The sequence below is a fragment of the Phodopus roborovskii genome, unplaced genomic scaffold, assembly GCF_943737965.1.
Source record: "Phodopus roborovskii unplaced genomic scaffold, PHOROB, whole genome shotgun sequence".
In the NCBI taxonomy this organism is placed as follows: domain Eukaryota; kingdom Metazoa; phylum Chordata; class Mammalia; order Rodentia; family Cricetidae; genus Phodopus; species Phodopus roborovskii.
Window position 1 is genome coordinate 36,395,436 of NW_026126418.1, and position 11,427 is coordinate 36,406,862.

At 39.6% G+C, this 11,427-nt stretch overlaps 1 protein-coding gene across 5 annotated transcripts in view; it reads left to right on the forward strand.

Annotated features, from left to right (window-relative positions):
* Positions 1–7,623, forward strand: part of Stk39 (serine/threonine kinase 39) — a 271,845-nt gene extending 264,222 nt beyond the window's left edge. For 3 of the 5 annotated variants that reach the window (XM_051184544.1, XM_051184542.1, XM_051184543.1), the window contains one exon: positions 6,082–7,623. In XM_051184544.1, the coding sequence (XP_051040501.1) occupies positions 6,082–6,156 (75 nt within the window). In that variant the 3' untranslated portion in view covers positions 6,157–7,623. The remainder of the gene's footprint in view (positions 1–6,081) is intronic. The other 2 variants (XR_007834539.1, XR_007834540.1) reach the window with 1 other exon arrangement.
* The last annotated feature ends 3,804 nt before the right edge of the window (positions 7,624–11,427 follow it).

An 11,427-nucleotide genomic window follows, 5' to 3' on the forward strand; every position in this document is an offset into this window, starting at 1 on the left:
ATGTCAGGGGTCTGGAAATTGCCTGGAGAACAAGGAGGGCTTACTGCAGTGTTTCCTTACCTTGATGGACTCATGATGTTGTAATTTAAGAAAAGTGGCAATGTGTGAGAGAAAGACACCATGTGGCAGGGTTTTTCTTTCTTTTTTTCTTTCTTTCTTTTTTAAATTGGGGGAAAGGGATCATTAAAAGGGGAAAGGGAGGAGGAAGACTACCCTTCAGGGACAGAAGCAGCAGGAGAGAGGAAAGAGGGGCAGAGAGAGAGAGAGAGACAGAAAGGGAGAAGGGGAGGGAGAGAAGAAGGTAGGGAGGGAGAGAGGGATGAAGAGAGAGAGAGGGATGAAGAGAGAGAGAGAGAGAGAGATAAAGGGATGGGAGGTGAGCAGGGCCCTTGCAAAAGGGAATGTAGTGAATGTGCACAGGTGGTTTTCTTAGTGGCTGCAGCTGAGGGTGTATCCTGTCAGAACCCCAAGAACAGGCCAGTACAGATGCCCGAATATTAACACATGGACCTGTAGGTGTACTTTAAACTCATGGGCCTATAGGGACACTTTTAAAAAAATCCCAAATGCCCAGGTCATGGTCCAGGTTCTCTGCTTGAACCAGTCTTTTAGAACTTTGAGGGCACCACTTAGTGATGCTCCTATCTCATCACAGCTGGAAGCATTTTTGCTGTAGACTAATCAGTTGCCATTTCACCACCATCCTTTCATCCTTACCTTGTTATTTCTGATCACTTAAGAAACCTGTAGTATAAATGCCAGGGTTGGTGCCTGCCTTTTACCGGAGCAGGTAGAAGCAGGCAGACCTTTGTGAGTTCAAGGAGAGTCAGGGCTACAGTAAGACCCTTATCTCATTAAAAATAAACGTGGATGAATGAATGACTAACCCTTATGTCACAAATGTCAATGAACAAATGAAGGTGAACCTCACTCTTGCCCAGTCAGATGTTTAACCTTCTTTGACAGGTGTTGTTTCCCTGTTGCCGTGGCTTCTTTTCTCCTTTTTTAGGGAAGCTCTCTAGCCAGGAGGCCCTTTCAGTCTCAGTGGCCTGTGACCTTGAGTTTGACATGGCCACACTGCTTCAGAACTGATATATGTATATATACATATACATATATATATATATATATATATATATATATATATATATTTTAAATTAGCCACCTGAGTTTTCATAATGTAGGTGAATGTTGCTGCTTCCAATGGGGAGTTTTAAAATTTGCATTAGTGAAAATGTGAAATAAGATATGTTTAATTTGCCTTTGAGAAGATATGAATTGGAGTGCATGATTTTTAACGTCCAGTTTGCACTCATTTACATGAGCATTATAGATTTTAGTTGCTGAAATGTAATAACATGTACATCACAGATAGAGATCTCATAAGCCTTTTGATGATTAATACCTAAAGGGCTTATTTCTAGAGGTTCTCAGTGTAGGTCTACTTGGAGAAGTCTAGACTACATTATTCCGTGAAACGTGGGCAAAGTGAAAACAGAAACAGACAAAACTGTTGAGAGTTTTGAGTTTCCGAAACCCTTACTGCAGGAGAACAAGGGTGAGAGCTAAGGAACTCAGCCTGTTCAGAAGGTCCATGCGGCAGCCCCTGTTTCCTGTTCTGTCTAAAGCAAAGACTGTCCAAATGTAGGCCAGACAGAGACCACACAGTTGGCTGGAAACATTCTTTCAGGCCCAGGGCACTGGGACAGATGGGATGCGAGTGGTGTAGCCTTAGTAGTGGAGGTGTTTCATAGGGGTGGGCTTTAAACATCATTTCTGGTATGTTCTCTTGGTTGTTGGTCAAGATGTAAGCTCTCAGCTGTTCCTGTCAGCATGTCTTTGTCCTGCTATTATGGACCGTAACCCTCTGAAACTATAAGCCAGTTAAATGCTTTTTTTTTTTTTTTTAATAATTTGACGTCTTAATCATGGTGTGCTTTGCCACAGCAATAGAAAAATAACTAAGACAAAGATCCATCCCCACCCCTGGTCCTAATTTCTACAGTGGCTGTACAAGTTTTCATCCCAGTGTATGCGGGCTGTTCTTTCCCTATATCCTTACCCACACTTAGTGCTGTTTCCGTGATGATGGCCATTCTAACTGTGGTGAGAGGAAATCTCAAAGCAGTTTTCATTAGCGTTTCCTTAATAGGTAAGGAGGTTCAACACCTTTTCAAATATTTATTGGCGTAGAATTCCTTCTTTTGAAAACTATTCAGTTTACTAACCCATTTATTTGTTGCAGGATTTGAGGTTTTGTTATTTAACTTCTGCAGTTGTTTCTATATTCTGTATAGGAATCCTTGTCTAATGCATAATTAGCAGTTTATCTTTCTTCCCATTCTGTGTGATGTCTCTTCAGTCTGGTAGTTGCTTGCTGTGCAAAACTTAATTGTTTAGCGTCCCATTTGTCAGTTCTTTAAAGTTCATTTTGAAGCTGGGGTGCACTGAGTGCAGGTTGGTCATAGGCTTCTGAGGTTCCCTGTGACCCGTCAAGAGGATTCTTGATTTCACAACACTTTGAAGCACTAAGATGGCATTGCATTGCCTTTTTCACTATGTTGGCCTTGGTACAAAAGTCCTCATAGGTCAATCTCACAATGTTGCCATAAATCAGGGCAGAAGTATCAGTCCAGACATCTCCTCCCATAATAAGTCAAGTCAGTTTCACTTTATCACTGTTCCTAATGAGGCAGGGAAGAATTTTAGTTTTATTAGATTTCAGGTTGTGGACACAATATTATGTTACATACAATAGTATGTAATTAAATGGGGAGGGATCAATCCTTTGGTGTGCAATGGAAGTACAGTGAGGGACTTTGGAGAGAGCCCCCATGAATAGCTATCTGATTGTCAGCTAAGACTCTCATTGCCCTTCCACCCACAAAAAACAATTTTTAGTAAGAAAAGCTGACAAATTATTGTTATCAGATTCAGCTATTGAGCAGATATTTTTTTTTAACGAGCAAAGTAAGATTGACATTTTAAAACCTGACAGTATTTGTTGTCAGTAATAAATTGGAGTTTTCAAATGTAAATGGAATTTTGGAAAAGTTATATCTGCTGTTATTTGGCAGTCACCCCCACCCCAAGTACTTATTGGCTTTTCCAATGTGATTGCTGGTGGACCATATTAATGAATACGATTTGTTTACACTGTATAACATTCATATTGTGTAATGAAATAACCTTTAGAAGATCTATAAAACTGATGGTGCTTAAAAATTATACATAGGTAAAGATCCACTCAAAGGGCAAAGGGGACCGATGGATTTTAATGGAATGTAGCACGGAAAGTTCAGTGCTCTTGCTTCAGATTCCATGCTGTAACTAACCTTTCAGAATCACCACTGGGGAAATTTTGTATTGTACCAAACAGTATTTGGAAAAGCTTCTAAAAATACTCTCCTTTTCTAAATACATGTGTGTGTGAAGCTGGTTTTGGCTTCAGGCACTTCAGAGTGTGCAGGGTCGGTATTAGAATAAATGCAGAGTATATATGAAAATCCAGCAGGCATCATTAAGCAAATGCTAAAGAAGTTTGCCAAGTCACATCCATCCTCTCAGGTTTTGTTATTGTTGCTGATTCTTTGTGGGAGGTTGTGGGAAGCTATTGTTTTCCATGAAGATTTTTATTTATGTTGCCATGTAGTAAGTTCATTATTAGTTTTAATGACCCAGTAAGCAAATATTTTAGAATTGTATGCTTTAATTCATAAGACTATAATAGATATAACCTACATAAACATGTTTTTAATGTAAGGATTATTTTAAGTTTTGGGCCCTGAACCCAGAGCCTCAAGCATGATAAGAATATGAAGTACCACTGAGATGTCGCCTCAGACATCACTTTGAAATATTTTAAACAACATATTTTAGTAATATCAAGATAGTTTTAGTTTTTTCCGTTTTAATTTTCGAAATAGTACAATGAAATTATCCCACATAAACATTTTCTGACATCTTTCTTTTTTAACAGTAAATAGTGACCCTGCATCATAAAGGTTTGAAGCCTGTTTTCTGGCGGGGCCCTGGACAAAGCACATTTGTCTGCTAGGCCAGGGCACAGCGTGGCAGTTTAGGGGGAGGCCCCCTCTGGGTGCCCACGGTAACTATGGGCCTGCCACAAAACCATCCTTCCTGAAGAAGGACTTCCTCATTCTCTTTTGTTTGAGGTCAGCTTAAGCAATGTGGGTATTGTGGTTTTATTCATCTTCTTTCCACCAAATCTTGCTGGTCTTTTTGTCCTATCTCTGAAGTAGCTTTTGAAGTGCCTGACAGGCTTCAACACTAGCCAGCTGGATCATTTTGTCACCAGCTGTGGCAGTTTGTCCTCAGCTGCTGTCACTCACCTGCCTACTAAACCTGTGGTTTCTGCTGCCAGTCAGTGAAATTAAGAAGAGCCCATGGGAGGGAGGGAAAGAAAAGGGAACACATCAGGGGCAGAAGACAGAACAGCTGTGATGGAACAAGAAAGTAAGGGGTAGGAGTGTTTCGGTACTGATGTGACAAATACCACTAGGAAGTATCCCTGAAGTCGCTGCCATGCTCTACTTCTTTGTTGGCAGTGAAGCAAAGCAGAGACTGGCAATTGCTCTTAACTGAGTTGCTTAACTGTCAAGGAAAGTTAGAGGTGTCATTGCATAGGCACAGCATAGATTGTTTGCTGTAAATGCTGCCTGATTTTACCCGCCTTCAAGGCACTGATTTGACATCAGAGTAATTTGCACTGAGTGTTATATTAGAGGCAGTTACCAAAGTGTCTTCAGACATTTAAAACATACTTTGACTATATTCTTACTTAATGAGAAATGATACATTTGACAAAGGTAGGTTTTATGCATTGCTGTTTGTACATTGTGCACTCACAATCCATGCTTAGCAAGTCAGTGGTGGTGTTTGCAAAGGGTACAAGAAACTATTATTAGTTAAAATCATTTAGAATGAATTGAGCCTAGAAATTTTTATGTGACCCTTTGATAATTAAAAATTCATCAACCCTCCCCCACCCACCCCCACCCGTTAGCATTTCTGTAAACTCCGGTTTTGATCAATGTATTATAAAATGAAGAAGAAACTTTTGTTTGTTTGTTTTTGTTTTTCAAGATGGTTTCTCTGTGGCTTTGGAGGCTGTCCTGGAACTAGCTCTGTAGACCAGGCTGGCCTCAAACTCACAGAGATCTGCTTGCCTCTGCCTTCCCAGTGCTGGGATTAAAGGCGTGTGCTACCAGTGCCCGGATGATGAAGAAGAAACTTACAGTGTTCTCTCCACACCTTGTGTGTACATGTGTGTATATGTGCTTGTGCCCATGCATGGATAAAATAAATGAATGGGGATACAAATAACAAGATACAATTAATGGAAGGATCCCAATAAGTAGCGGCTTATTTTCAGTATCTTCAGATCTTGAAATAATAGGAATAGTAAAGTTTTGACACACTATGATTTAGACTAACTTAAGATAACTAAAATGTGTTAAAACAATATGAATAAAATTTTGCTGAAGGAAAGAATTCTGTTACAATGCTATCTTAGCTGTCTTTTTCTGAATCAGACATACTTCATTCAGGTCATGAGCTTAGGAAGAGAATGTTTACTTTCACTACCAGATTTGAAGGTTCCAGTCCACGATTGGTCAGTCCCATTTGTTGATCTTGTCCTGTGGAGGGGTAGCGTATCATACTGATAATACATGGCAGAGCAGACCCACTCACCAGTCATACGGCCAGGAAACAAATGGCAGGGGGAAGTGGGACGGGATCTCACTTTCCCTTTCTAAAGGCATGTTCCCAGGCACCTAAGACTTCCCACTTAGGAGGCTGAGGCAGATGAAATATGAATTTCACTCATAACTCTAGGTGGGCACTGTCCTGTTATAACGAGTAGCGATCTCTCCACACCTCCGCTGATGGAAGGCATCAGGACTAGGTTTCTAACATCATTTGTCACCTGGCAGTCAGTCATTCCTTGACGTGGTTCTTGGGGTGTCTCCTTAGAGAGGAGCCAGTGACCTAGAGTGGGTCTGCCTCACACGTGCAAGGTTCTAAATGCAGCACTGACAGTTTGCTCTTCCTCTTCAGGCTTCTGGCTGTGATGGGGCGGAGATTCCTGATGAAGTGAAGCTGATCGGGTTTGCTCAGTTGAGTGTGAGCTGATGTATGTCCCTTGCTGTCACCCTCATCTATCATGCCCTGCCTCTGTTCCAGCCCCCTCTTTGCCTCCTCCTCCCCCACACCCTCACTCCCAATTCCCAACAAATAAGAAGATTGTGAAGAGGCTGGCTTTGATGAAGTGGGATAAAAAAAATAATAATAATTTTTTTTAAAAACTTACAGCACTCTGAGTTCTGCTTTATTCTCCAGCAATCCACAGTATGAGAACAGGCAAATGCTACAGCTGCACAACTGTTGCTGATTTCTTTCCAGGAGGCTATTTAATATTCTTAGCAGTCGATTTGGCTTGCCCACCCCTAAGTGAGGAGTCTGAAACACACTCAGGTGGTCCTATCTCTTGGTAACAAAAGGAGCCTTCTATCTGAAGCCTATTCTCCTTCTATTGTATTTCTGTTTAATACTTTAATTGTACATCTGACAATACTGCCTCTTTTATGTTGTACTTAGAAATTAATATACTTATACAATTAAGATTTATTAGCCAAACTTGAATTCTAGTTTTAAAACTGACTGTGAATTTTATTTTTCATATATTTATGCTTTACACACCTTAGCTATGAGGGAAAGGGTTTTGATTCTATGCTTCTTGCAGTTGATCTCTTGTTATTTAAACAAAAATTTCAGGTCTATCTTTGGAGTATTTGTAACTTCTAATTTTCAAAATGACTGAATTACGAATTTGGACGTTTGCTCTTTTGGTTTGTTTGCCTAAAATCCAGTCCACAATCCAGTTGTCTCCTGGTAGAGGGAGGTGCCTTGCAAACCTTCATATTATGAATGTGCCTGAGGCTGCTTTATTCTGGAATAGTCTCAGATCCAAAATCCGCACGATATCAGGTGGTATCCTTAAGTTCTGCTTCATCAGACCATTTAGAATACTGTAAAGATGCTGCCATTCTGTTAGACTGCTAACTATACCCCTGTCTCTCATTCGGCTCTCCTGAAGGATGGGATTTGTTGTTTTTAAGATGACAAATGTGACAGCATCAGAATTGGAGTTTTACTTGAAACTCTGCGGAATGTGCAGGTTGTATGAAAAAAATAATAGAAAGGGTTTTGTGCAATGACAAAATGTAAAATTGCTGTAAACGTTCAAGAATAAATATTTCCAACCCAAGAACATTCTGCTTGACTATGTATTATGAACCTAGTAAACCTTAGAATCTTCAAATTTGGAGTCTAAACCTTCAAGGAGTTGGGCTCCCAGGATGGTACCATGGCTCTTTCCTAGCTAACCCTAGAAACGGCAGCTCTTTAATGTACTTTAAAAAAGCAAATATATATTACTAAGGAAAGAAGTTATTTATAATTGCCTTGTCATAATTGTTAAGGTGTTCTAGAACCATTTGCATACAGTTTAATGTAATTCCATTCCATTTTATTGTTTACAAAATTGCTCAAAGATGACTGCAAAGGTAAAAGGAAAATAAAAGTGTATTGCACAGTGCAGTTGTGTCTCCTCCTTTTCATGCTTCCTCCCTGTCATCAGCATCTCTGCATTGCAATTCAACACTGTCCTAGGATGCCTAGCACAAGAGGACTAGTAAGAAGTGTCCCAAAGAAAAATGACATGTCTATGCAGTCACAGTCACAGGACATAGGTTTTAACTGATCGCCTGAAACATTCACACTCCATTTAGACAGACAGTTAAAATGCCACTGGGGCATCAAGGGACAAAAGATAACAATTCCTTCAAACTACTTCTCCATTCACAGGAGTACTAGGAATACTGAGGAAAATCCAGACTAGTTAAGTGACTTAACCAGGGTACTCCACAGAGCTGCTTGAAAAGCTGGGCATACTGGTCTAAGGGACCTCAGACAGTGGATGTATCCCTGGTGCACAAAAGGACCTTGCAGACACATCCCCCATGGAGGGATACTCCCTTAACCTAGAGACAAGAGAGACGTCCTAGTCCCTACTTCAAATGATTTGACAGATTTACATGACCCCACCTGGCTAGCATAGCCCTACATATGGAATGGGGGTTGGGGAATGGGAGGGGAGGGTGGTCAGGGTGCATGTGTGGGGGGGGGAGGATAAGAGGGAGGGAGGAAAGGAGAGGGAACTGGGATCTGTAGTGGGATATCCTGATCCTTATTAGACCGCAATAGGGATCGACATGTTTAAAAAAAAAAAAAAAAAAAAGCTGGGCATGCTGTGCTAGACCCTGGTTTCCTGACATAAACTACACATTCTTAACTATTTTCAGTACAACGTGTGAATGAGAACAGCCCCAGAAGTTGAAGGTAAGTCCTCATTGCAGAAGAAACCACACACTTTGGACATAGGACACTGAGGATTTGAGCTAGAATTAATCTCTAATCCTCCTCTTTGGAGATTAGCTTTTATGATGCCAGAAGGTGCTGTGCAATGAGCTAAGGAAGGAAATCAATCATTAGTCATACCCAGATGTGACAACTATGAAGCACAACAATGGCCAGCATGGCAGGCTATCCCTAAAGGTACAACAGTGAGACTGACCCCTCAGAGTAAACCAACGCTTCTCTAAGGGTACTGCGTGTCCACTTAACAGGTGGGAAATGATGCCTGGTACTGTAAACTGACACAGCACATGGCTTGTGAGGTTGTACATCTTAGAGAAGAAACCGATTTCTGTGAGTTTGCTAAACCAACATAATTCCCATCTGCATTCCAAATACTTACTTATACACATAAATAACTGTACCTTTCACCTCTCATCAAAGAAGCTTCTTTGTGGACAGAAAGTGACCACTGCAGAAAGCCACTACTACTTAAAATGCAGAGAGCAATTGACTGTGGGAGCCCCTTTGCCCCAAGTAATGTATCTTATGATGTAGCTCCTGTAACTAGATTTCAGAGAGAGGACAGAAAGATAGTCAGAGGCAGAAGACCAGGGCTAGCTGTGACAAGGAAGCTCCTCATATGAAATCTCAGCAACATAGATACCTGAACAAGACCTAAAGAATTCCAACGCCAGTTGACATCCTAACACAGACAGGAAATCTCACAGGGACCTATGAGGAAGAGAGCTACAAGCAGTTAACAACTGCTCACAGAGGGAGAATTATCATCCCCAGGGATGAGACCCTGGCTGGTTATCCAATTTATAGTGGTGAGCATCATATCTGGGCAATACAAATGGACTCAGCAGAATAAAGTTATATGGTTACTCCTTTAGATGTTTATGTAACACAATTGTTAGAGAAGGGGCTGACCTAAGGGGATGTGGACAGGAAGAGAAGGAAGTAGGAAGTTATGTCATTATATTTTAATTAAATATTTAAAAAGAACAATATATGAAAAGACTTTCGTAGTCTCTTAAAATGACTAAAAAGTTTTGTACTATAATGATAAGTATCATTTAATTTCTGTATCCATACCCATATTCTTGTGGTTTTTTTTTCCTAATAGTGTTTGAGGTAGATTGCATACATTCAAATAATAGGGTAAATATTTTAAAGCACATAAATTCAGAATGAATGGAGAATAAAATTGCTTAACAATTAAGTTGGAACATATAATTCATTACAAGAGTTTACTTAACTGGAAAAGTACACATATTTATACTAATTCTTCCTAACCAATATATTGCCTCACTACTGACAATGCAATCAATCAGTCAGAATCAATCAGTCAATGTGGTAACTATAAGAATACCTAAATTCCATTTTTCACATCAATTGAAAAAAATAATCTTAAAGCTGGTATAGAACAACAAAAACTCAGATAGTTACAATAGCCTTAAGTTACAACAGGCTAAATTGTCATGTTTTCTGTTTTTAATATTTGTTATGAAGCTTTGATCATCTACAACCTAAGACTAAACCACTGTGAACACAACTAATCTCCTGATCTCAAGAAGCTAAGCAGGGAAGAGCTTGTTAATACTTGGATAGGAGACACAGCTTTGATAATCCAAGTATAATTGTGCTGTCATAAAATATACCTACAGCTTCCTCCTCATGCAGGGCAGAGATCCCAGAAATAAGCCTCCATCCATATGTGATCAACTTACTAAAAAGGGTACTAAAGCATACATAAAAAAGGACTGTGTCATTGGTGAAAAATACTGGGGAGATCAGACTTCCATATGCAGAAGCATGCAACTGGATCATTTTACAACTTCATATAAAATATCAGTTATGTGTGGGTTAAGATAAAAATTTAAATCATGCAATTGTAAAATACCAAGGTAGGCTATTTACCTCAGTAGTAGAGTGATAGAGCACCAGGCCCTGGTTTCCATCCTCAGCTCCAAAAGACAAAATACATTGTAAAATAATCTCTGGCATTGACATTGGTCTTGGCAATTAGTTGTTTGGATGAGATACCCAGAACTCAACAGAGGTGCACATGGTCACGTGAACACACAAGCAGAAAGATGCAAATTGGCCTACATCAAACTGAAAGGTATCTACATAGCAAAGGAAATAATAAATGAAAAGGGGAGTAATAGATTGAACGATAGCATTTGCAAACCAAGTGTCTGATAAATTAATATCAAAAATGTATAGGAAGGAGTTAGAGAGATGGCTCATTGGTTAAAAACAATTGTTGTTCTTGCAGAGGACCTGAGTTCAGTTCCTAGCAGCCACATGATGGCTCACAGGTTCTGGGAGACCCAAGACCCAAAGCCTCTTTTGACCTCTGCATGCAAGAGGCACTCACATGGTACATGTACATACTTTCAGTCTAAACGCTCATTAAGTCTAAAATTAAATGTATGTGGAGAACTGGGTACAGCTATGATAGTACATGTCTGTAATCCCAAAGCTCTTAAAAGGCAAAGACAGGAGGGACATGAGTTATAGCTCTGCCTGAGATTGAATACGTGGAATTCACTGTAGTAGAACCTTACTGTTCTCACCACACATAAAAATACATGAAATATTTGAAAAGACAGAGGTATAGGTTATCTTAATTGTAGTGACCATTACTATGTATATCAAAATATGCACACCTTAAATATAATTTCACTTTCAAACATAAAGGAAATGCTAGTCACATGCAAATTGTATTTAAGTAGGAATTTCTATTTTCCGTTGGCAGGAGCCAGAAATTGCAGGATAATGAGTTTTATTTGAAGAGGACTTCCTAAAAGTTATTGCAATCATTCCTGGGATTATTTTTTTCAGCTTGAGATGTAACCTATCAAGAATGGCTATAATAATGATAATGTCCAATTAATGTTAAGGTTTAAGTTATGTAATGCAAGTGGATTTTAAGTGTATATGTTTATAACATGATTAAATGGCTGGCTTGCTCAA